Raw genomic sequence first — 26607 nt, forward strand, 5'->3', positions numbered from 1 at the left:
TTCTGTGTGTTTTACTAGCATGAAATAAAAGTGACAAATAGACCCGATCTCGTGTTTAAGTCAAAACAAAATTCACACTATAAAACAGCCTCTGTAATTAGCTACACTTATAAGTCAATTAAAATTCCATTTACACAGCTGACAGCAGCTGCAGGTGGTCAGAAACACACGCGAAGTAGCTGCTGACTGCAGAGCAAGTTACCATAAAAGAGCTCATCCAGGGATTTTCTTTGCAGGTTAGTAGTAAGGGAGCCAGAGGAGAGCAAGCGACAACACACACCCATTTCTCTCTAAAAGCAAATTGTCAATTATTCCATCAGACAATAGTAACAGCAACAATTACATCAATATTTCATCCTATATCCAAGGTAATAAAGCTGTCTTCATTTTAAACACCTAACACACAGGAGAAGCACGCGTGTAGCAAAGTGCCAAAAAGCATCATCACAATTCAAGAGATAACGTCTCCATTTAAGGACTGACTCAAGAAATACACCCTCCTGCTTTCCCTCCCCCCAGAAACGAAGGCATTGAGACTGGCAATTACTTTATTTCCACAAAAGGCCCAAAGAACCCTCTTGTAAAATCAGTTGATAATTCATTAGCATTTCATCACTTAATTTAACCAATCAAAAGAAAAAAAAGAAAATTCAATCATTGAAAAAAATAACAGAAGAAAGCTGAAGGTCGAAATGGTCTCTATTCCCATTGAAACGCTAAAAGAGACACATTGATGTGCATCTTACAGACACGCAGCTTTGTGCTTGTTCATTCTTTAAAAGCCTGTAGGAACCACAAATATGTCAGTAATACACTAGACAGGTTGGTGCACAGACGCCAAAAAGCACATCGCAAATACTGACCGTTCATTTCACTCTTGGGACTATGAAGCTCGGCAGCCTAAACCAGGTTTTTAACTCCGATCTACAGGCAGCTGCAAGACCCCTTCTGAGGGCCTGCAACGAGCAGCCGAGAGGTAAGAGGTGACCGTGCATAGCTTGAAATGTCTCGTACAGGGAAACCAACCCTATAAAGGGCAAGTTGTCCTTTTAGGATGAGTAGTTCTGAATGACAGAGCACCAGGACCTCGTTTTTCCATTCCAACTTAACGATTTAACAAATTTTTAATGCAGCTGTGACAGAGAAGGGGGGACAGGGCAGCTCAACACCAAAACCTAGGTAGCAAGAGGTCCGCACGATCAAACAGCCACATGCTATAACTGTATCTCAGGCCACAAGAACAGGCGTATTCGGCAGAGGTAACCACCGCCGCTGGCACAAAGACCAACGTTAGCAAAGCGGTGGCAACCACCACAGCTTCCACCTGCAGAAGCTGCTTCTGCTCACACACGGGCCTTGCCCTTCCCTTCAGGCCCTCCATGGATGCAACCGCCTCACGCGGCGGGAGTCAGCAGAAGGCCCGAACCCACCGGCCCGGTCCTGCTCCGTCCTCGGATGAGCCTACCCACACAAGCCCCATCCTGGCACCTCAAGGCGGTGGGGAAAGGGCTGACTTCCCTCCACACCAAGCCCCAGGGCCACCCAGCCCGCAGCCTTTCCCCGCCGGGGCCGGTGCCCAGAGGGCCCCCAAGCACCACCCCGGGGCGGGGGGGAGATGGCGGCAGCCCCCTCAGCTCCCCTCAGACCGGGCGGTAGGCCCTCACCGCCCTCCCTTATATACCCTCCGCGCCCCACTGCCGCCATCAACAGCAGCCAATCCGGGGAGGGGGGTGCGACGCCCCCTCCCCTAACTAGGCCAATGGGAGGCAGGGGCGCGAGGCACGCGGCCAATCAGGAGGCGCAGGTGCCCCCCCCCCCCCGCCCGCTTCCCGCCATCGCTCCCCAGGGTGAGAAACCACCCCGGCCCCCCCCGCCCCGAGAAAGCGCGAGGCGCCATCAGCCCCCCGTGAGGGCGCCCAACGGTCAGTCAGCCCCAACCACTCCGGCCCTGGGGGGGGGGGGGGAAGAGGGAAGGGGGCTGGCGGCGAGAGGCCGCGCCGGGCGGGCAGAGAAGAGGGGACAGAAGAGGCAGCCGAGGGTAGGGGAGCTGGTCTAACCACGGGGCGAGGGGAGCGAACGGCCCAGAGTAATGGGGGGGCGACTGAGGCGCCCACAGTGCGGGGGAGAGGGGGGGGGAACAAGATGGCTCCGGTACCCCCCCGCCACTGAGGTGCCGGGGTCCGGACTGTACCATCCAGGGAGGGGGGGAAACAGGGGTGGGGGCAGCCCCTTCTCCCTCTGTCCGGGGCGGGTGGGGGATCCCGGCTGGGGCGGGGAGGGGGGGAAGCGGACTGTACCTCTTCCGCGGGGGGGGAAGGGGAATGACTGCGCCCTGCTTCCCCCCCCCCCCCACTCGCGGGAGCGAACGGTTTATCCCGTCCCCAGCGCTAAGGAGCCGCCAGCTCCGGGCGCCATCTTGGGTGCGACTAAAACAACAAGTCCAAAACCCCCGGCGGGTCCCCGCGGCGCCCCCGGATCGGGCTTCCCTCCCGGACCGTCCCATCGCGTTACCTGAGGGGGTCCCGTGCGGGTGCCGCGTCCCGGCCGCCGCCGCCGGCCCCGCTGCGGCCCCAAACCCCCCCACCTGTCCTCACCTCACAATGGTAGCTGCAGAGCGGGAGGGGGGGCGGCCGCCCGGACCTCATTACCATAATCTGCCTGGCAACAGGCCGCGGCGCCGCACGCTGATTGGCTGAAACGCCTGCGCCCGCGAAGATGGGGCACAAAAGTCGTCAAGGAAAGACTCGGAGGCGGCCAGGTCAGGGGGCCGGGGAGCAAGGGGGGGGGCCCGATCCACGGGGAGGGGAGGGGGAGGGGACCCCTGCCCGGGCCTTTACTCCCCCCCTCGGGTGCCCGCGACCAATCAGAGCGCCGCTCTCATCCCCGCTCTGCTCCGCCGGGTGCCTTGCCGCCAATCGGAGCGCGCCTCTTATCGCGGCGCTCCGCCCCCCGCTGGGGGAGGAGGTGTGGGGGACGCGAGCAGCGCCCCCTGCTGGGAGGGCGGGGCGGGGCGCCCCCTGCCGGCGGGGAGGGGCGGGGCCGGTCTCCGAGTGACGTGCAGTGATTTAGCGGGGCGGGGGGGGGGCGGCCGGCCCCCCCCCCCCCCCCCCCCCCCTTTTACACGGCCGGGAGGGCCGGGCCCGTCTCCCTCTCCCCGCCTGGATAAGGAGGTGAGCCCGAAATCCCTCGTGGGCTCCTGTGCCGCATCCGCCTGGCTCCCAGCCGCGATGCTCCGCAGCCCCTCGGAGCGCAGTGCTCTGAAGCTGCGTCCAAAATAGCGGTCCAGCGGGTTTCGCTGCAATTTTTCTTCTGTACTTATAAATTAGAAGCCGAAGCAAGACCTATTAATACCTGTCGAGGGTCAGCCCATGAGGAAATGCCCCCAAAAGGGCTCCTTCTGCCAAAAGGGACCCAGGCCGGCGCTGGCATTTCTTTTTTTTTTTTTTTCATGGTATACATGTCCGAGTCCTAAATGTCAGCTCAGAGAAGGATAATAATTACCATTGTTCAGAAACTTAACTAATTGGTCGTTCCAGTGGGGTTACTGCCATACTTTTGTTGCTGCTCGTCTTAAAGACGTGTTTGTATTACAGTGGCATGGCAAAATACTGCTTTTCTTACTCCTTATTGGTGATTAGCATACGCTCGGAAAGCTATTTGATGTAGTAGCTCAGTAAATATTTCTTAAATAAGCCAATCTCTGTGTTTGGTACCTTTTAAGTTTATTCCAAACGGCTTCATGAATTGCAGGTACGTAATAAACACTGTTCCACTGAAGCGTGGGCAGCTACGGATCCCGCAGCGGGCTACTGCGGCTCATTGACCCAAACCCCAGTAAGAGAGGAAGGGTAAATTTTGGTTAAAGATGAATCACTGCTTTTACAAAAACCAGCTCTGCTCATTCTCTGCCCTAGGAGAAGAGCGAGAGGGTCAGATCTTGGTGCAATTGAGCTTACTTCTCCGCTAGGTCTGTCTTTTTAAAGCCTCATCTAGTCTTATAAATTAAGAGGCACAGGTGTATATTGAAACCTTTCCCTGTTGTACCGACCTGCCTCTTCCATGAGCGATCAAGATAAAAGAAGAGATGCGAATTTTCCAACTTGTTCTTAGTAATTCAACCTTCAGTTGTCAGATAAGAAAGAATTTTAAAACTGAAACGAGCAGAATTAGTTACCCAGTTAGAAGTTTATTGGGCTTCCCCCCCCCCCCCCCCCCATGATACTGCTCGACTCTTCTGGGCAGTTCTCGAGTTATGAAAGTTATGGAGTCAATTTATTCCTCTACCCTGCAGAAACTGTTCTGATTTCATTATACCATGCCAAAACGTTGGGATAACAAATAGCACAAGGAAATACATAAGACCAAACAGAACCGCTGTATTTCCCATATGTCTTAACAGCATTTTGTATTCATTTAAGAAAAATAATCAAAGCATTTTCAAAGTGTTGTATTTTTATTTGGGATTTCTGAGAGTCTCCCTAACATTTTGAAGGCTTACCGACTCCGATACAAAGACAGTATTGTGCCATGTTTTCATACAAAATTGTGCCACATTTCATACAAACAACCGGGCACAAAACAGCGCAGAATCTCAGGGCTGTCCTCTCCCCGTACATGAGTCACTTTCAGAAAGTTATTCCACAGGTTATTCCCACCCCCCCACCCCCCAGCTTGGAAAGGCCAATTCGGTGCAAGTGTACAGTGGATGCCACAAGCTGCCAGATGCAGAAGAGGCATGCCGGTCCGATTCATCATCTGCAGTATCTGGAATCTGATGTAATGCCTATTGTATTTCCCACATTTAATGTGTTGTTTCTGATGCTCTAGCACAGGCTTTGTTTTTCCAATAGCCCCATGCTGTCAGAGAGAGAGAGAAGCCTTCACGTCAATTTATTTCTAATCTTCATAGTTCAAATAAGCTACATAAAATAACATCCCCATTCGCCTGTATTGTCTGGAACAGTGCCGTAACCTTTGGTTGAATCCTCCTTTTCCCCCCCTCATCTCCTGGGTCATCAGCTCTGTCTTTCCATCCCTGCACCACCTCATTTGTATACCGCTGTTTCAGCACTGCCTCTGCTGCCTGTGTCCTGTCTTGCCAGTTTTGTCTCTTCCCTGTGGCCACTACAAGGCTCATTTTTCCAGACCGTGGCACTGTCTCCCCCATCGAAGCGTGTGTACTGACATCCTCCCGGCGAGGGCCATTTTCTCCCTCATTTCAGGCTCCAGGTGGAAGAGTATACTGCAACCTCACCCCATTTCGTTTACTTGAAAATATCTTTTTGACCCAACTTTCACTTGAACCTCTTCATCCATTCCCTTCCCCTAGCACAGCCACTGTCACAAGGCTTTGCCTTAAAAACAAACCTCCCGCACATGGACCGCAGTCCCCTAAAGCTGCTCACCCACCCTCTGTCTTCTAGACCTCCTAGAAAGCTTTTCTGTTCTTCTCCTGTCTATACCTCTTTGTTTCTGCTTTTGTTGGGGTTATTTGATTTTTCTTCATGACATTATCCCATTTTGAGAAGCACGTAGATTAAAACATGACCAAGAAAAATGCTCGAGTGCTGTAAACTCATTTGAGTTATAGAAGCAGACGATGCCTCGCTGGCCCTGTTGACCTCCCGGGCTACATCTGTGCATGATAAGTAGGTACTTGCGCCTAGATTTCCAAATTAAACTGTGCACAGAATTGGGCTATGCATTGTGGTACCCATCTAACTTCCCTTGTGCAAGTCAGCGGCTGGCTGTGATTTAACACACCAATCTAGAAGATGGAAAAACTTCAGCTCTCTCCATGTTTCCGTTAGAACCTGCTAAATTATAATGCAGCTGAAATGTAATTACTTTACATCCTGCACAGAGAATACAAAACATGGTGAAGGTAGTGATATGCCTTTGCTGATTCAGAGCGAGACAGAATAAATTTAAGATGGCCTCATGTAAAACACATTCAAATACAACAAAGTTATCTTATTTTGGTTCTCAGGGTCATTCCCCCCCCCAAAAAAAAAAGTCTACCTAGTTTTTTCTAAAGAAGCTGAATTAATCCCCTTATACAGCAAGGAAAGGTTTGACTAAAAGAAATTTGGGGGTTAGTGTGTTTTAATAGCATCTACCTAATCATCTCAAAAATTTAAAAGTGATTTTACTTAAAACTAAACGAAAAACATACCATCAGAGAGAGCATTTCATCACGTACGTTCACTATTGGCTACCCTTTTGCCTGATCTGTACCCACCCAAATGGCATTTATCCCCCAATATTTAATAAGAAATATAGGCAACAGGCACAGTAATAATCGAGGAAACAATTCACATAGCCCTCCATAATCTCTGCTGTGCATTTGGTAAAAGGTGCATCGAGTCTTAGGAAAAAAAAGGAGCTTTTCAGTTCACCGTGAAAACCCATTTAGCAAAGCCATGCTGCGGTACAGGGATGGGAAAAGTGAGTTCTGGCGGCAAAAATGCCTGCAGGGAAAACACTTTGCCACTCACACACCAATATCTTCCCAACTCCATTATAACAATATTTATTAAGAAGGCTGCTGCTTCTGACGGTGTCTTGAGATTTTTGAGTTTAGGGGAAGATGGCAATCAACCAAGAGAGTCAAGTGTTTCACAAGTTTTGGCGTAAACTGCCTGTTTGCAAGCTTTTCCAGGGTGAGAAAACTACTTTTCATTCTTCTTGTGCACAGCTGCTGCTGCAGAGCCCTGGCCCTTAAGCAAGGCAGCCAGGTGGTTGTGGTACTAGCAAGTGTCCAAGGTCAGGGGCTACGGCAAGTACAAGAACACCGATGCAGCAGAGTTGTTCTCTGCTATTGCAAGACTTCTTAATTATTGGAGCATTTCCCAGATACCCGCGCTGGACAGATGTAGCTCAACTTCAAAGCCAGGTCAACTACTTCATCTGGGATTACTGTTTATTTAGTACATGCATTTCTTCTCTGGGAAGGATGTTCAACTGTGATTAGCCTTACAATACTTAACTGAAAGTACCCAACTTGTTGGCTGATTTGTCGCTCAGGTTCAGGTGTCACCGCTACCCAGTTCTGGTTAGGGAGACGCATTGTCATTAGCAGGTAATAATTCGTGCATCAACTGCAAAGTAAACACAGAGGCTGTTTGGGTTTCCTCTCCATTAAGCAAGCTGGGATGACTCAGAAAACCATTAACAATGCTTTTTGATACTTCCGAGTTTGCTAGAAAGTTGAATAGAAATAAAGGTTGAATATTCCCTATTAAAATTAGTACTGTATCTAGGCATTATAATGAAGTCTTTAAGAAATTATCATAAAGATTTACAGGACTTTGAAGTTCTCTAGAAAGTTTCCCTATCTCCAGCCCTGGGAAAGGACTTGTTAACACACATCCTTTTGATAGCTGCTTTCAAAAAAGCGATGATGAGATGATAGAGTCAGTCTTACCCAGCCTCTGTTGGGAAAGAAGGGATCTTCGGAGATACTCCTCCTGCTTCTGGATATACTTAGTAGATAAAGAAGGGAGGCAACATAGAAAAGAGTCCAGTGATAACTTATGGTAGATGTTTAAACAGCAGCCACTTTTTTTTTTTAGAAAAATCATGTTTTATGCTCTAATTTAGCAGATGTGCCAACCATACACTCTGTTTTTCTGGGCTTTTTATAGAACAGCAAAAAAGTAAATCCCCTAGCTGGGAAAACTCAGTATTATTTTTCAATATGTATACAAAGATATTTGTGTACCTGGCAGACAGTCTTCCTCCTTCTAGTATTTTAGAAATTAAGAAGCCTGACCTTCTCATGGATGTAGGAGCTGGCAGGGGGGTTTACCAAGCCACTGAGTCCTCTCCATCACAGAGACCGCAGTATATAGCCTGAGCAGGCTTTCTCTTAGGAAAAACTGAGACTTTTGTTCTTGTAGCCTTGAACAAGAGACTAAAAAAGTCACCAAAGACAAGGTTTATTTTTTTCAAGGCACATTTCTACTTACTTGTTCTTGTGCCAACATTTTCATGTAGTTTAAATAGGGGACTTTTTTCCTCCCCCAGTGTTTACTCTCCTGATGTATTTATAGACAGCAGTCATAGTCTCTCCTGAAGTTTATTTTGTTAGACTAAGCAAGCCACATTTCTTTCATCTTTTCCTGTATAGAATGTTCCTCATTCCCTCACCTGTCTTACTAGCCCCTCTGCTGGAGTGGGGCAACAGGGCATTAAAAAAGAAGCTTTTGTCTTATACGATGCATTTTCCAAAGCAGTTTTAGAAACCCTTGTTGATTTCTAAGGGTAAAAAAATCTTCCCCTCAGAAGTTTCTAGCTCTTATCCAAAAGTCTAGATCTCCAAACTTGTGAGAGTACTCGCCAGCTACAGTCTCATCCTTCAGCACCCAAACAAGATGAACAAGGCTTATCTGGAGAGGGTAAACAGAGTCATTTAAGATTCCCAGTCATCAGGCAAGTTCAAGAGGATGAGGCAGGCCTGAGATCCAGACAGAAATTAAATCTGCAGGTCATGATGCAGCCTAACAAGGACAACCAGGATTAGGCAAAATCCAGTAATCACTCACCGAGTCTCAAGCAATGGAGCAGACTCAAGATCAAGCTGAGAAGTGAGGTTGGAGGTCCACAACCAGACCCCAACACTCCTCTAGGATCATTCAGACACAGAATGAGGTCCCAGGGCTCGGCTTAAATAGAGCTCCTGGGCCTGTGGGTGGAGGCCCCAGGTGAAGCTGCTCAGGATCAGAAGATTTATGAGTGGCCCCAGGCCCCTAGCAGGGTGCTGCTACTTTGCTGTCTAGGTGCTACAGGTAAAGCTTTCTCCCTACAGCAGCCCTGGTTTTAGGCAAAGTAGGGTTTTGGTGGGGTGGTTTTTCCCCTTAAGTTTTGCATTTGAGCCTGTCTTAAATGCAATGTTTGCACTGTTACCCTATTTATTAAAAGCTTGTGGGTCTGGTTCAAAAAAACAACAATTTTGGAGGAGGTTGCATGCTTTACTCTTTTCTTGTTCTGAGGTTTGAGTCTTTACTTACCATATTTTCAAGTTTTTTTTCCAATCTTCTATCATAACAATTAGAAAGTTAGACCTTTAGAAAGAAACACGCTGCTGAAATTTTCCCAGCGGGTTCTGGGATTTTGTGGTTAAGTGTTAGGGAAAACAACCTTTGCAACATTAGCAGAGCTGCATCGCTATCAACATCTCTGGCACAGGAGACTGCAGTGTCCTGTTTGAGGACCTGACCCTGCAGCGAGAGCTGTGCGAGCAGACACCTGCAGCAGCGTGGGGCTGTATTGATTTAGATGTCACTTTGGATTGCATTCAAAATATTTTTGCAGAGCAGTTCTTTGCAGTTGGATGTGTCCTTCAAGAGGATAGTTGTCTCAGTAGAAGAGAATTGTTTGTTTTAGTGACTGATCAGTTTAAAGGAGGGGATGTTTTGAAACTAAACTGAGTTTGGAAGTTAAGTATATTCCACCCACTCTATAGACTGATACCTGAAGGCCTTTGAAAACAAATATTTTGGGAGAACAGTAGGTATCAAATGGAGTAAATGTATAGCAAGTGCCAAGATTTGTCAGGGAGTTCAATGCTGCCTTATCTCTAAAGCTGACAAAAAGAAAATGGTATCATCTGAGACAGCCATTAAGATTGAAGCTGCAGCCTCTGCCCTGGTGCAGATGGCTATAAATGAAAAACTCCTGCTGCCAGCCAGACAGGAAAAACATGAAAACTCGCTGCACAGAGGAAGAGTGCAGAGCTGCCCAGAGCGGGGAATTCTGGCAGATCCTCCACTGTGCTTCAGAGAAATGACACCGGAGGAAGGACGCAGATACTGTAAGGCTACGAAGAAATAACGTGTCAATCTGCTTCCCCAAAATCTTTCAGCGAACAGAACATAACCCAATTATTTTGAGCCAATCTCATTTTTTTCTTTTTGTTTCCCCCCCCTTGCAGGAAATACTCCTTGTTGTCAAAGCTCATGTGATGTTACTCAGGTGCACCCAAATGTTATATATTCCAGGTGTGCCCAGGCACCTGGCCAGCTCCACCCAAAACAGAGGTGTTTTCTTCAAAGCAGAGGATTTACACGGTAAGGTGAGAGCATTCTTTCAAGCACAGTTATGACAGTACTTAGTATTTCTCTGTTGTTACAGAATTGTTCAACTGTTGCTTTGAACTCTTGTAACCTCAGCCTGCATACAGTGGAAAAATTCAGGATTTGCTTGCCTGAGCATGAGGCTGCAGTTCACAATAAAATATGTGCTGCAGTTCCAGCTGAGAGTGCCTGTGTGTTCTGCGTCATGTTAGGTTTGCTCTGCCTTAATTTTGCAGGGGCTTTTCTGGAGATTAGCTTCAAGAGTTTTGCTGTCAGAGTAGAATTGATGCTTCCCAGTGCTCTCAAATCCATTTGCTCGGGAAGACTGTCTTTAAAGCTAATGCACTACAGTGGGAGCTCAGGTAGGATCTGGGCCGTGCGTTTTATCAAAGGATCCCAGAATTCGACCCCAGACTCTCAAAATGCTCTGAAACTTGCTGCTTAGTGAATTTGCCTAAATAATAGAGGACCACAGTAATAGCAAGGGCATTTCTTAAAGTAAATTTGGAGTCATTTTGATCAAGAGACTTGCCAGCTGAAGGCCCATCCAATCAGTAGCCAATTTTTACACTGAAATGTCTTTGCTGCCATGGCAAGATTGTCTTGAAAGTTACTATTTTAGTTGCTGAAGTATTTAGGAAGGCAAAGGAGAGGAATACACCTAAGATGACTAGGTCATTTTAAACTTCTCAGATCAGTCTGATAAGGCTGAATTGATCTCCCGAGTGAGTTCTGTTCCGTTCAGGAATACCCTAATAAGTTGAATGAGCCACTTCACATCCTTGTGGTCCTCCTCAAATGCAAAAGGTTGTAATGAGACTTCTCCTTCTGTGTTAATCTTCGTAATGAATTCCAGAGCCTGGCTCCCCTTCTCTGCCCTCTCCTCACCGATTCCCTGCAGAACTTCTAGGAAACCTGCTGGTGATGCCTGTTTGCCTTTTTTCCTTCCCAAGTTTGGCCCTTACCTAGTTTTATGTTGACCCAGTCACTTTCCCTTATAGTGGTTGCAGAAACTGTAGAAAAAAATATTTTACAAAATACTATTTCATTTAATACAGAGCAACTGCAACACAGCAAAAACACATTAAAGGTGTAATTAAGTCTAAAAGACAATTCAGTACTTCTGTAACACCTGCTGGGGATTTATCTCCTTTCATAGTCTTTCACCAGGTTTTCTTTAACAGCTGACATGTTGGTTGATAGCATAAATACAAAATAAAAATGAATGAAAGAGCCCTCTACCGTACAGAATGCAGGCTTCTTTCACGATGAAATACTCAATAGTGAATCGTGCAATTGTTGAAGAGCTATTGGCAAGCATTTGAGTCGAAGGCGGAAAAAATACTTAACGTGTGCAGTATTTTGCCTTCCCTTACTTTAAAGAAACATTCTCACAGTGCAAGAACCTTTAAAGAAGAGAACAACTTCAGTAGCTGTAAACTCATTTGATTCTTATTTTTCATTGCTGTACTTCTGGGCTGCTTTTTTGGTAAATTATTTCCTGCCCCGTGCCAGATGCTGTTTTCATTCACAATGAAGTAATAGTCCTTTGTGAGTGATATCACAGTATTATACCACAGCCCTTATTGTGACTTCTCAAATTTAACGTACTGAAATACATTCTTTGTTGGCTGTTTGGGGACTTTTAGATCGAGGGTTTGATTAAAGTCAGGCTGTAACGAAAAAGAGAGAACAGAGCCCAGAGAACTTGGACAGTATGCAATTTGCAGAAAAACATGGAAACAAAAGAAGGGCAAAAAGGAAAAGTTTGAATATTTGATCTATTCTCTCTCTCTTCTGGTACAGACGGAGGAAAAACTTGAAATAAGACTTGTGTAATTTGTTGTTTTTCAGGTTTTGAGATGGTGTCGGTATTTAATTGCTGACCCTACCAAGGGATCGACCCCTGTGCCCGCGCTGGGCTGCTGCAGTCGATGCTGCATCAGCAGGTAGCATTGGCTGGGGTCTGCTCCTATTGCACACCACTGCACGTGCTCCGTCTCTGCACCCACGCACGAAAGCAAGCGTATCCAAATACAAGTAACTTCTTCAACTAGATCACAGGGTTAGGCCCTTCTAAACATAGGCTAGAAAGTCTGCAGTTCCCTTTTAGACATGTGATCTGTGGGTTTCATATTGTGATGACACAGTTCCATCCTTTGCTGGTATAAGGTTTATTAAAACTGGTGTATGTGTTTGTGCCGGTGTCCATGTGCATAGAAACGAGTTCTCTTGAAGGGTTATGTAAAGGTATATTTTCCAGAAGACAGAACAAATACAAGGAATCCAGCTGAGCTACTTAAGGCCTGATCACACAAGGAGTGGGGCACTCTGAATTTTAAATGCCGGTTAGAGCACTTCGCATCCTCCAGGTCCGTGTAAGGTTGCAGGGGTGTGTCTGTGTGTGCACATGCATATACATGTGTTTAAGCATACATTGATCTAAGGACATAATTATATATGCCTACTTTTTCCCCTTAGAAGTGAACTGGTAATTATGAAAAAGAAAGTGAGATGGAAGACGTTCCTTTTGAAATTGCGAAGTAAATATTGGTTTAAAATCTTTGCTAAGTAGACACTTTTTTGGATAGCTTTTCAGCCTTTCCAGTCAACGAAGGAGCTGGCAAACAGGTCTGTCATCCAGCTATATTTTCAGGAAGTATGGCAAAGGTCTCATTAGACTTTAACAGAAAAGAGGGAGATAGTTATAATATCTGATAGAATATTGATATATTTAAATGTGCTGATATATGAGATTTTTAAAAAATAGAAAACGTTGGTCAAATTTTGCCCTCATTGTAGTCCACTGAGACTGCAGGTAATACATTGAGGAAAAATTTAGCCAAAAGCAGTTTTGAGTGAAACTATTAAAATGCAGATAAATGAAGATGGCTGGCTGACCAGAAGAATCTGTATTCATGTGGCGAACGTTTCATTACTCATACTGCAATGCTTTCTGAAGTATATTTTTGTATCATCATTTCCCATTTTAAATTCAGCTCTTAAATCCCAAAAGGGAATTAAATACCAGCCATTTGCATTTTAAAGGGAAAATTCAAACCTCAATAGAGTGCTCTACTTAAGACTCCTTTTATATAACTTAGCCAATGAGCTACATCTCGGTAGAGACCTTAGGGAGTCAACCAAATGACTGAGACAAGGCAGGAAAACCTAGATTTGGAAGAAGCCTTGTAGTTTGCTTCCTAAAATGCAGAATATGCTGGTATCGGTGCAAAGCTCTCCTGCCAACTGGTGTGTTCGTTATTGTGGGGCAAAATGCCTTTATTCTTGCGGGGGGAAGGACTTTCAACCTCTGGCAAACCGGGACAGCTAGAGCACAGGCTACTCTCTCTTCCCCTGCGCGAGGGAAAATCATAGTGAAGAAAGTTGTAAAATAAAAAGGGCAACTTTTAATTCAGCCCTTTGCAAGACATGGGAAATCGGAACGTTACAGGAGAAACGGCATGGGTTTTGTTAAAACAAAGATCTCTCGGGGGCTGACTCATGTTCTGAGCAAATGTGATTCAGGAGAGGAGTCGAGGGGGCTGTTCTCCCCCTCCGGCCATGGGTTTGCAGGTGGAAGTTGTGGGCGGTCCACTCCTTCCCTTGGAGACATTGGGATTCATCTTCTACTCAGATGTCCCAGTTCCTTTCAGCTGTGTCTTGCCGTCTGCCTTTATTGAACTGAAACAGACTTCAAATGCATTTATTTCTTATCGCCAAGAGAACCTATATTCTAACTTCTTGCTGCGTCAGGAGCTTGAAAGCTGCAAAAGTACTGCTACTTCTCATTTTCTTGTGGCCCTCCAAAGAACTGTGATTATATAATTATAAATTATATAAATATAATTATAAAAAACCCAGTGCAGAATAGGAAGTTGCTTCTTTTAAATGGGTTGATAAATAGCACTAGAGAGCACTGTCTGTATTTGGCGCATTTAAAAAAAAAAAAAAGGCGCTGTAGAGCGAGGTCTGCAAATATGAATTCCTGTGCCTGGGAATTCCAAAATCCCACTGATTTTTCCCCCTAACTCTCAGTTGAAGGCCAGGCTGTTAATCAGCGCAAGACCCTTCAGCTCCTTCCCAAAGCGTGGTCTGGTGGCAGGCACCGGAGGGCGAAGCTGCAGGTCCTGCTCTTCGCTGTGATACCTTGTGCCCGACTGCGCCTCGTCTCCGGGGTGCGCGTTTCAAGAAACTAAAATAAATATTCCTGTGTTGACATAAGAAGAATGACTGGGTGCTTGGGAGCCATGAGGCTTCTAATGATAATTGCAACAGGAAATGTACCTTAATGTTTGTTTAAAAAGAATGATGCAAACTGCAGCTGTCTGTGCTGCTATCAAATTAAAGTGAGTAAGGAGGGGATTTTTGGTGGAGTTCTTTTGCTCTTAAGTGCACCAGAAAAATAAGCACTTAAAAGTACCATGCAGCTGATGGAAAACAACAGTTCCCAGTAATAAAGCTTTGCTGTATCAGATGTGACATGTCTCCTAGACATCTTAAAATCCCTTACTGTCTGTTGCTGTGTCATAAGTTACTTCCTAACACACCCTGTTGCTTGCAAACGGAGCAACTGCACAAACAAGTGATGGGAGGGAAATAAAAGGCAACTTCAGTGTGCCATAAAAGAGCTTGTTTGCACAGGTAATTCCGTGATGCCTGATGTAACAGGCACTGAATCAGAGCTGATTGTGGAGGGAGGGGTAGATTTTTTGTTGTTGAATTGCACTTATCTTCAAAGCTGCTGGAAATGATTCTACGTTTATTCAGCAGGACAAGTCCTGAGGTTTTTATATTCGATGTTGTTCACTGCTGTGCCATTTGTTGAGATGATTTGGCTTTTAATCCACCAATGAATACTGAATGAAGAATTCAATCATGAATCAGATCTCTTCTTTTGCTTGCCAGTAATACAAGCCATTTTTATTTTCAATTTCAGGTTTCTTTTACAGTACAGGACAAAAATAAATTATGAGTGGAAAGAAGTTGAAGTTGTTCCTCTCGAGCAACTCTCCTGCATCAATGCTTAATCCTTCCATTATGTGTGATATCATTAATCATTCTACTGTAATATTTGACACACACATTTGTGGGACATATTCAGATCTAATATAAAAGCTGCAATAATACTGACATATGCGGAACTGAAGCTAATTATAACATATTTGAATTTTCATCTCTCATGAAAGACCTCTATAAAATGAACAACCTTTCACACCGTTGAAATGAGACTGTCTGAGTGAGACCGGCAAGCAGACGAGGGGAGAGGAAAGAAACGTTGTCCAAGGACAACAGGAGAAATCGCAGCATCATAATGAGCCAATATCTGTGGAAAATATGCTCGGTTGTTGGTGGATTTTTTTAGTTGTGGGTTTTTTCTCTTTAAGCTCTCATATGGCTTCTCTACCAGAAACTGCACCGCTCAGCTGATGTGAGTTGGAATGGTTTGGTTGCCTTGATGTATGAACGACCGATCCTGCCATCTTCAGAGACTAAATGACACTTTGGTCTTCACAGGTGGACTAGAAGAGGTAAAGACAGGACGCCTTCAGCCCGTTGTAGGAAGATATTACGATGCAAGAGGGTGAGAGTTTACTAAATATTTTCTGAGATGCAGCCTCTCCTTCCTCTCTCGCCCCAGTGTCTTGACTGTGCCTTTATTTGTAGACCTCTAGACCTCCTGCCTTTTGAGTTCCATGTGTCAGGTTAAGCGTTTGCTACAGCTCTTTGAAGAACCATCGGGCATTATTCTGCCTTGAGATCCAGCCAGCGCCCAAAACCTCGCATCCACCTGCAGAGAGAAAACGAGCAGCATAAATACCCAGTTTGTGTATTCCGAAAACTGACAGTTAGCTGAAAAGGTGGTTAGGCTCTCTTCTATTTTTGCATTCGGGATCCTAAATCTGAGTGTGGGTTCATTACTCTATTGAATTATATATTAGAGGTAATTTCCTTTCCTGGATATTGAATCCTACAGATGTGCAAATCTATTCCAAAAAGGATTGCTTGTGTCTTTCAGAGACTGCATTTGTCTTGGGTAGTCTTCCTCCTCAGACAAACAAATTGTCCAGTTAAATACACCGTGATCGTTGGTTTTGCCCTCCATCTAGAAAATGAGAGGAGATCATAGACTCAGCACGCTTTCCGGGTGCCAAGATTCATATGCGGAGTACTGAAGGAGCAGTGGCTTCCTTTAGCAGCCACGCTCTCGTCGTGCTAGCCTTAAGCGTCCTCGATTGATGCATTTTTCATTTTCCAATGCATTGTCACCTTTTCTGTGCTGATGTGCTTCAGCAAAGCGGTAATATTTCTCAACCTAAAAGAAGGGGTTATTTTGAAGTTTGCAGTTACGGTAGAGTGAGTATTAATGTTGCGATAGGTTCCTTAACAGTCTGTTACACGCCGTAGGCCAGGATCTTGCTGGTTGAGGTTAACGTAGCACAAACTGCTGTTTAAATCTGCCCCCCCCCCCCCCCCAAAATCTCAGAATACCTGCATGAAGTTGTTGTATGCAAGCCAGATTAATGGCACTGTTTCAGGCACAGAACAGAGCAGTAGGAAAATGGCCATCAAGAGTTAAGGATTCATGGATACGGTAAAGGGTAGACTCTTCCTCCCTTCCCTGCCGAGCCCTTTTAAAGATGTCTTTGAGTAGAAACAGAAAGGCTCGTTGTTCACCACTATTTACTGTGTCACTTCCTTTTCACAGATTCCTGTGCTGGTTTTCCTCACGCCTGCAATTACTCCTTTTTTCCCTGTTTTTAAGGTACGACTCCACTTGTGAGGAATCTGTTCTTATTCTCCGTCCTCTCACTTTCCTAAACTTCATTGGATTCCCATAGATATCACCTTTCTTTTTTTAAACTCCTGTCTGCCTTGCACTATCTTTCAAGGCCTAGAAGGTCTCTGCATCTTTTCTCTTACCCTTTTTCTATGGAACATCTTTATCCTCTGTGTATACCTTATCTTAAGCCCAGTTTCTTCAGCGGTTTCCTTCATCTCGTTGCTGCTGGACTTCCTATACCTTGTCTGCAACGTGTTGTCCTTTTGAGTTACAGATGGAACGCTGAGTTGTGAAACTGCAGGAACCCCGGACTTCCACAAAGAAGTTTTGCAGCCAAATACAGATGTCCAATTCCAGAGCAGGTTGGCAACTTTCTGATGTTATTTATGGGGTTTGGAGAAGTCTTATTTCCCAAAGGCACTCATATAGCTGGATGCTGGATCGAGTTTTAGTTGGCTAATAAAAGTTTTGCATTGCTTTATGCTCCTCTTACAGCCTTCTTAACGCATAGAGGTCTTGCCCTAAGCGCAGTATGGCTCGTGATGAGTTGTGGCAGTTAACTGTGTATCATTCATGCAAGTTGGGTGGTATATTTTTTTTCTAGAAGCACTGTTCAGTATTTCTTATGTTGCTGAATTGTGCCAGAATAAGGAGTTCTCTTTACTCAAGCCCCCCACATGCTGTAGTCGTTTTCTAAATTCAGTTTGCATTCCACCTCCTAAAACCAAGGCTGACTCAGCTCTACCTCTGCAACTTCTAACTTGCACTTATCTGTCACATAGAGCTAGTACGAATGATATGATCCGCCATTTAAATCTTCAATCAAGTTTTTTAATTAAAAGAGCTGCATAACGTTACCATTCACAGGCTAGATCAATTTTATGCTTTAATTTGTGGAGTTTAAGAGAATGGTGAGAATATTCAAAGGCTTTCTGACTTCTGTGAACTCATTCTCCAGGTACTGGCAGGATCTCGGCACATCAGTCTGCTGAAGTTGCTGCTCCCAGTGACTTTAATGGGAGCACCGGACACATTCCTTGCTGACTTCTGTTTGCCCTTTTTATCAAGAGTTTAACATTGCCCTTTCGGGGCACGTTTTTGCAATCATAAATACGTTCTTTCCGTTTACGCAGTTGTGGTCTTGCAAGTGATAATGGGCAGAGATGTTCACTTGAAACACTTCTTACGGAATAAACAGTAGCAGCCGAAGGCGAGGATGAGATTCTCGGTGCTTCGTTAGCACAGGTGTGCTGGGAAAAGGGCACTAAAAGCCCTGGAACCAAGCATATAAAATGGGATTCTTGGAAGGAAATGAAAGCTGCCACCTACCTAACAGGGTTAACAACAGGAAAGGTGTTCTAGGGAATGCCGCAGCCTTGCAGCATTTATTCAAAGTGGTACTGTTGTCACAGGCAACAGATAACTACCAGTTCTCATCTGGAATATATCTACACGCTGAATTAACCGTGGCCATTGCGAGTGTCAACATACCTGCAGTAGCGTAACCTGCCGTTCCTATGTTGACTCGTATTTATCTGAAAGCAACCGCTTCCAAAGCTTTTCCCTGCTGAAGGCGTTTGGGTTTTTTCAACTGCTGGAATTGCATTTGCATTTTGCTGGAGGCTGTCTCAATCTCCCTGCCACCCAGCTGTCGTATGAATTCAGCTGCATACGGAGCTCTTGATGGCCACCAAGGAAAGAACGAGATCTGGTGGCTTAGAACTTTTTTAGCTGGGGACTTTTTTTTTCCTGGGGAGGACTGATCTCTATATGAAGGGGGATCAGTTATTCTCAATGAATTCAAATTTGAATTTGTTGCTTGTTTTTTAGGTAGTGAACTGAGCACCGATGGTCTTGCTTTTTGAAGCGGAATACGCTGTGTTGCAGCCTCACGGCAGGACTTCGGCTCTTACACGCTGGTGTGTCTGCAGCGTAGCGCTAGGAGCAGGCTATGTTACTGGAGGTGAGCATGAAGCTGAGGTCGTACCTCGTGCTGATCTGTGAGACTTCCCCAAAAGTCACCAGATTGAAATTGCTTTTTGGAAAAACGAGGATAACACTGTTGTAATCAAGGCTGTCTCAGTAAAAATACTCCAAAGTGCATCGAGTGTCTGTTTGGTATGTCATGCCTGCGTATGGGGATGCTGCTTTCTTTTGTGTTAACAGCCGCTGTCCTACCGTAAACTATTACGTCTGAATACGTTGAGGCAGAGGACGAGGCGTGTTCTGGTTGTACTGTTGCTCTGACCCCTGAGACGGGCACCACGTGGCCGTGGAAATTCAGACTCTCATGAGGGGCCCTCATGCTTTGCACGCCTCTGTACTGAGACGTTTGCGACTTGATTGCAAGGGGTATTCGGCAACCTGCATCCCAGTACTTCTGTTTCTGCTGTGCCCCAAAAAGCAAGTCTTCGCATACCCCAAATGAAACAAGCCCTTTTTCTTTTTTTGCAGCTTTTTCGCCATCCTTTAAATGCGTTAGCTCACAGAGGGCTTGTGAACGTTAATCAATACTCGCCAAGCACTATGCAAATATTAAGTATTAAAAGTGTATTAATTTATGCTTTATGCATAAATATATAGCACTTTATAGCACTTTAAATGCTATATAAATTCAGCCTCGAATGAAAGTCCCTGTCCAAAGATTTATAAAAAGCTTGTGCATTTTGGCCTGGGGAGAAAGAAAAATACCCCCTTTCTTTAAGAAAAGGGAAAAGCTTAACTCAGAATGTCCTGTTACTCATGTATTCATATTGCACAATAAAATATTTACATTAAAATGTATCAGTTTTCAAAAAGAACTTGTTATCTGCATTTTCCAACTGAATTTGGCCAAGTTGGAAAGAAAATTATATATGCCAGAGGACTGCAGTAGAAGAGATTTAAAGGTTTTCAAATACCATAAAAGAGACTGTAATAAGTGACTAGTGGAGCAGTCGGCTGTTTTAATTAAAACTGGGCTGCTTATTGATCTATCGTACAGATTTACCCCCATCTGCAACATTTCAGCAATATTCCCTTCAACCATTTCGGAAAGTGGCGCTTGTAAGACGCGCTAAGGAATATGGAAGTTGAGAATGGAAATGTTTTGTAACTACACGACATTTTGTACAAAGATTTTTTTTTTTTAATTATTATTTCTTTTTATAAGTAACGTGGTGAAATTAAAATATGCAAATTTGGCACAATTGGTTGTGAAGCCAGACATGTGTCCTCAAAATAGTGGCACCAGCTGTGGCAGAACATCTGCACTGAAAGAAACCAGTGACGTGCTCTGGTCGTTAAAAAGAAACCGGAGGCACGGCTGTTTCACCCTGACTGGCGCACAAACTGGAGAAGGTGATGATGATGATGATGGTGGTGTGTCACGGGGATACGTGCCCGTTAATTAAAGTTTACGGAGAGCTTTGCAGTGTTTAGAGGTCGGCAGCACGCGTGCCATCGTCTTGTCCAGGTAGTGCCCGCTGAGCTCCGGCCTTCAGTGTTGGTGGCGGGATGGAGCAACCTGTGATTGTTATTTGGTATAACTGTCTTTTAAGGGGGAGACAAAAAAAAAAAAAAGAAAAAACCACAACTCTTGGTTTTTATTGCAAAATGAGGGGGGCTCGGAGCTTGCTGGTAGCACTGCGGGTCAAGGGTTTGAAGAAATCGGTGGTAGATGTACGGAAGGTTTTCTTTTTAGGGTGGGGAAACCTCATTGTTTTCTTTTTAGAAGAGGAAACCGCCTCATTTTCCTGTTGTTACCTCAGGAAGCCCCCTCCTCGTCCCACTGGCGGGGAGAAGCTACGAGGCCGGAGGGCTTTTAGTCCGTAAAAAGGACGCCCCGCGGCCTTTTGGGCTCCTCGATGTCAGGAATTTCACGTGGGCCGTTAATTTCTACAGCAGCCTAAAAATAAAAGAGGGGTGAAAAAAATCCTCCCGGGGTGTTTCCCCGCCCCGGGCCTCCCCGCGGCCTCGGCCCCCGGCTTTGGCCGCCATTTCCCGGCGGGGCGGAGGAGGGAGCTCGCCCCCCCCCCGTGGGCGGGGCAGCCTGCCCCCGCGCCTCCTCCTATTGGCTGGTAGCGGGGAAGGGGGCGTGGCTCTCTCGCCCAGACGTCCTTACCCACCCGGGGGCAGGGGCGGCCTTCCTTGGCGGCGCGGCGATTGGCCGCCAGCCGGGGGCTGCGGGACGTCGCTCCTCCGCATCTCCGCGATAGGGCAAGGGCGGCGGAGCGGGGCGGGGCCTGGCGAGGCGGCTCCCGACGCGCCGCCGAGGGGGGAGCCGAGGCCGCAGTAGCGCTTGGGCGGAGGCGGACGACGGTGGTGGCGATGGGCTCTGCGCTGCGCTTTCCCCTCCTGCTCCTCCTGGGGCTCGCCGGCCCCGCGGCCACGCTCGCCGGCTACATCGAGGTGGGTAGGGGCTGGGGGAGGCCGGGCTTGGGCCGTTGGGGGCGCGCGGGCGGCCGTTGGGGGCTCCGCGCCGCCGTCCTTCTCCTCAGGCGGCTGGGGCAGCGGGCGCGGCCCCGCTCCGAGCGGGCTCCCCCGGGGGGGGGGGGGTGCCCGGTGCCGCCCGCGGGGGCGGAGGGGGCCGGGCGTTGTCCGACGGGAGAGAGGTCGTAGGGAAACCGGGCTCCGGCGGAGCCGAGGTGGGACTTCCTCGCCATCTCACCGGGGTATTCCCCCCACACACACCCCCGGCCCCGGGCGGCGACTTAGGGCGGGGGGGGGGGGGGGGGGGGCTGCGTTATCGCCCGGGGTCAGCCTGCTGCTGGGCTGCGGTCGTGAAAGGGGGAAGATAAGCGGCGTGTTGAAGGTGCCTGCGCTGGCGCGGGAGGACCGGGAGGTTGAGCAGCTTCTGCGGGAGCTCCTGGGGTAGGCGGTGACGGGCTCCTGTTTTCCCCGTGTTTTCGGGAGAGCACTCCAGCCGGACACCGCGGGTCTCTCCTCTGGGCAAAGATCGCACGGTGTTTAGCAGCTTCATTTCACTGGGATCCTTGGGGGTTTTGCCCCCCCCCCCTTTTTTTTTTTTTTAATTGAGAAGTGACCTCTGCATTCTTGGCACGGTAGCGAGAGCTGCGAGCTTCAGATTGGTCTAGAAGCTTAGAAGAGTACTAGAGGGCAATTTCGTGGAGAAAAGCCTCGGTTAAACGAATCCATTTGGTTGCTATCCGCTTGGTAGATCCCCGAATAAATCTTCGGGTTTGAACTGTCGCCTTATTTTTCGGAGGGGATGCTTCAGCCAAGTGTAAAGGGTGTGCATTTAATACAGAAGGGGCTTAGATGCCGCAATTCACATATATACACACACATATATATATACATGCACATACGCGTACATATATGAATAGATATTACATTCGTATCTCTGTATATGAAGGCAATTGGAGGGGGGAAATTCTAACTTTATCCCTAAAAATAAAAACTCTGTGTAATCTAGCTATCTAAGCGACAAGATGGATAGGGAAAAAAAAAAATACCTTGATTTAAAAACTTCACACTATAACCTATCTATTAGAGTGAAACAGCAAAACGAAGAGCAGAGTGCATGCTGAGCTTCAAACGTGGCACATAAATAGAGTTTTATTTTGAACTGAATGTTGGTTGGAAATGCAAAACAAGCTACATCCGTCTTGTATAGATTTGGGGTTATTTAGGGGTGGATGAAGAACAGGCTTGCGGCTAATTGCGAATGGCTTGATTTGAGAGTTTACAGTAAAATTTAACAGGCTTGGTTAAGCAGAACATCTACCTCAGTGCGATGCAAGAATCTGAAGCCCTAAGCTGGTGGTAATTGCTGTCTGGCAAGAAGCATGGTTCTTTAATATTTTCAATATGTGTCATGTGAAATGAGTCTAGTCAATGACTTTTGCTCGTTCAGCTGCTATTGAGGACTAGTATTCCACCTACTTTGTACCAGTCCTTCCGTTAAATTTCTATAAATCGATGGAACGTGGCGATAATTGTCTTTGGGAAAACTTGGGTGGAGGTTGTCTTGCAGGAAAGATAACTTAAGACTCGGTAGGGCCGCTCTGCGGGTGTCTGGCTAGTGCCAAGGTCGGGTTACTCGGCACTGCCTTGGTGGCAGGGGACTGTCCTGGCTGCTGCGCGGTGGCCGTGTTAAATCTGATCTCTTGCACCTGTTTGGAAACTCCTCCAGCTGTAGGTCGCTTCCTCTCTTATATCCGAGTCAAATTCTGCTGCTATGCACATCCCTTCTGGAAGCTGCTGCTTATGGACGCGTGCTACAAAAAGCCAAGTTGGAAAACGGATCTAGCTGTAATTTTATTCCGAAGCCTTGTGTCCATCCCATGAAGCGGATCCCAGGATTCGCCGGTCACAGGACTGGCAAAGGGCTTGGCGCAGAGGGGGGAGCAGCAGTGTCACACCTCGGCACCCCAGGAGGGGCTGGCAGCTCCAGAGGATGGGGGTGTTGACCTCTTTGAAAAGGATTAAAATGAAACCATTTCTGCCTCGTTCCTTCTCGGAGGATGACGATCGGGTTGGTTTCACAGGCTGTGGGATCGCTCCTAACCGGCAGCGGTCTAGTCTTCACCGACACGAATCGGTACTGGCGTGGGGTTATGTTAGTGCACCAGGCTGTCCTCGGTGCCTCTTCGATCTGTTCAGCCATGTCTGCAGCAGGATTTGCATCCTCTGAAGGCACGACAGCCACCTTAATCTGCTGACACAAAATGTCAACTGTGACGTTTTAATTCTGATTTTTTGCTGCATCCTCTCCCGCTGTCTTGTCTGTGGGGGACTGCAGCTCTCCGGTCTTCATCGCTGCCAGATTTTCTCAAGAATAGTATCTTGATGCAGAGCTTAGGAAGTGAAATGGTTACTTGTTTTTGACACTGTGATTGTTACTGAGTGATATCAGGTAATGTGATGAAAAATATGCAAGAGATTGATTTTTTTTTTTTTTTTTTTTTTTTGGAATAATAAAGATGATGTCTGAAAGTGTACTGGAGTTAAGGAAAATGCGTAGCGATGTCTGCTAGTTTAGTTGGATTGGCACGGTCCCATTAGGTGGATTTTCTTTTCCTTGATTATCTTAGCTACCAGTCCCTGTCCCTAGAACACCCGGTAATCTTCTTAGCGACTACAATTTGTTTTTCTTTCTTTCCTGCACAGAGGAAGGGGAGTGGCAGACTCTTTTTTTTTTTTTTTTTTTTTTTTAAATTATTGGTATGCGAACCTTTGAATAGGGCGTTCCCAAGGGCTTGTCGTCGGTGACAGTCAGTCTCCCTTTCAGATCATCATGTGTTGATGGCAGATAACCTTTGACAATCTCTCTTTCAAATGAATTTGAATAGAAGAGCTTGGAGAAATCGTTGCTACCCAGCAATTAATGTTTTTCTTTCCATAGTAATATGTGTCCTGGGGTTGTGTCTGAATTCGGTGACTGCTGTTTTTTGCTTGTGAAGTCCCCGAGAACTTCAAATAGGACACTGATGCCAACTGGAAAAAGGAAATAAATCTATTCTAATTTGATCTCTGTTCCAATGATAAACTACTTCTGCTGTGCCCTCAAGGCCTTTAAAGATGCAAAGTTTCTTTTTTATCACTTGACCTTTTTGTATAATCAAATCTGAGGCTATGCAGACTCGATACTGCTTTTTTCAATCACGTATGGTTTTAGTGGTCTTTTTCCAAAGCTGTCTTGAATGCTTATGTCTGTTATCCCTCTGTTTCAAATGACCAGAATTTTGGGGTGAGAAAAAACAACAGTCTGTTTTGCAGCAGAATTGTGCATTTCGTGTTGTTATTTTTGTATTGTATGCCTAAATTCTCGCTGACAAAAATATCAGCCTTGTGCCGTTTCTGCAGACCTTAGGGACTTCTAATTGCCTGCTGCATTGAACAAAGAACTCCACCTAGGGGAAATTTCCATTTCTCTGTTGAAGTCCTGAGTCGAAACAGCTCAGTAAAATTCCAGTCTTGAGCGTGTGGCCTTTAGTTTGCTTTCAGTTCCTAAAACTTCACTTCCCAGGAAGTGTTAGGAAATATACTTTCATATGAAAATGATCATATGCAATGCCTCTTCTAAGCCTCAACGAAAGCTTCTCTGAAGCAGAGATGCGTATAAGGGAATAAATCAGATGGACATCTGATATTGCAGAGAGGCTCTGGAATTTCTGCTGTGTTGTAGAATGCCACACGAAGGTAAGCTCTGCTCTTTGGAGGAGGCCTTCCGCTCTCCTTGTTTCACATGTGAAATATTTATGACCTTTCTTAAATGTTATTTAGGCAATAATATCTCCACCAGGGATTAAATGATTTTTTTGTTAGTATGCTTGTTGTATCGCCTGAGAGTTATTCAAAACCTATTCTGTAGGTGGCTTTAGCTGGATGTGAGCTTTATTAGTACGTACTGCTCCTCCTTCAGCACCTTGTCGTGCAAGGAAGGATTAATGCACTGTCTGTGTTCCATCTACCAGTTATGCTTCTCTCTAAATGTTGCTTGTAAAAGTTCTGCCTTTGCTTTTTTCTGATGTGTGTGTCTTCTGGAGGCATATGGACTCAATCTTGTTATTGAAGAAGCCTTACCAGAAGGTAAAGTCAAAGTAAGTTATTTTGACTGCAGCATCTGCTTCTACAAACGTACTTAAACCATAACCCTGTTCTTCAGTTGAAAACGCAAGAGAAATACCCTATCCCCAACAATCTCATGTTAGAAAAACAAAAGCTTTACCTTTGTTTCTACACTTTGGCATTTCATACTCTTCTCGTTAACTACTCAGGTTTTCTAAATTGATGTAATCCTTCAGATGCTTGCTCTCCTGCTACTTACATGCAGTAAAACTTAGCGTCATTGATTTTTAGTTCATGCAGTCAGCACCTCTGAAACTCGTTGTTCATTTAAGGTGACACTCGCTCTTAATTGAAACGCTTCAAATACTTGCAATGGCCTAGAAACCGTTCTGGTAAGGCTTCTAATTCGGAACTGTACTTGACCTTGCAAGATTGCCCCTTTTTTCTCCAGAAGTGTTGTCTACACCCATAATGGGCATGCTCTGCTCTCCCTACTAGCAGCGAGTTTGTCACAGGCAAAGGGCATATCCTATCCCGGGTTTTACCTTCCTCTTTACCTTAAACGGGGTCCTCGGGGCACTTTGGCTATATTAATTTTGTAACTTCCATGCCGGTATTTTCATTTTCAGCTTTTTGCTGTAGGTGCCAGTAAGTCTCAGGTTTGTGGGGAGAGGGAGAGGAAAAGGATTGACAACATTGCGCAAAGTCTCAAAGTAACTCTTCCATATATATATATTTATTGTATGCTTACTAGTGTGAATTATAAAGCAGTAAGAAGGAAGATGCAAGCGGAGTAAATTGTCAGGTTTCTCTTTATCGTGGATTGACCAAAATGGCATACTTATTTCTTTCCTCTGGTTCAGGAGAGCTGATGGCTCCTCCTTGGATATACAGTAGGCTAAAAGGTAACTTCAGCATGTCACTACTGTTATGTGAATAGGGCAGGCTGTACTTCAGGCTGGGAGCTATAGGGGAAAGAAACAAACCTTCTTTTGCTCCTGAGAGGCAGTGCACAAGGAAATGTGCATTTCGGGAGAAATAGTTTGGCTGGGGTTTTTTTAGACTGATTTCTTAATGTCAGATTTGCACTTCTTTGAATTTATGAATCCCTGCAACTGTAAGCAGGGATATACTCCACATGTAGATAACACTTTTTTTTTTTAACTTGTTCAGCACTAGATTTACTACCTTCACCCCCATCTGCCTTCTCAGTTGGAGTTAAATATATATTTC

General features: G+C 45.9%; 2 protein-coding genes and 1 long non-coding RNA gene across 9 annotated transcripts in view; 2 read left to right on the forward strand and 1 right to left on the reverse strand.

The window, feature by feature from the left end:
* The window catches only part of PRDM10 (PR/SET domain 10), a 47151-nt gene extending 44408 nt beyond the window's left edge, over positions 1–2743 (reverse strand). For 3 of the 4 annotated variants that reach the window (XM_076358693.1, XM_076358694.1, XM_076358688.1), the window contains exon 1: positions 2595–2743. The gene's annotated coding sequence lies outside the window, so the exon portion shown is untranslated. Of the gene's footprint in view, positions 1–2511; positions 2570–2594 lie in introns of those variants that run through there. The other variant, XM_076358689.1, reaches the window with a different exon arrangement.
* On the forward strand, positions 1838–18959 carry LOC143170407 (uncharacterized). The gene is made up of 7 exons (XR_012997048.1): positions 1838–1922; positions 2669–2758; positions 10002–10070; positions 15594–15660; positions 16786–16842; positions 17135–17222; positions 18691–18959. It is a non-coding gene; the product is annotated as an uncharacterized LOC143170407 (long non-coding RNA).
* A 2170-nt stretch (positions 18960–21129) lies between these two features.
* APLP2 (amyloid beta precursor like protein 2) overlaps positions 21130–26607 on the forward strand; it is a 48272-nt gene continuing 42794 nt past the window's right edge. For all 4 annotated transcript variants that reach the window (XM_076358695.1, XM_076358696.1, XM_076358697.1 and 1 more), the window contains exon 1: positions 21130–21249. In XM_076358695.1, coding sequence (XP_076214810.1) covers positions 21169–21249 — 81 coding nt within the window. In that variant the 5' untranslated portion in view covers positions 21130–21168. The remainder of the gene's footprint in view (positions 21250–26607) is intronic.

The sequence above is a fragment of the Aptenodytes patagonicus genome, chromosome 23, assembly GCF_965638725.1.
Source record: "Aptenodytes patagonicus chromosome 23, bAptPat1.pri.cur, whole genome shotgun sequence".
NCBI lineage: Eukaryota > Metazoa > Chordata > Aves > Sphenisciformes > Spheniscidae > Aptenodytes > Aptenodytes patagonicus.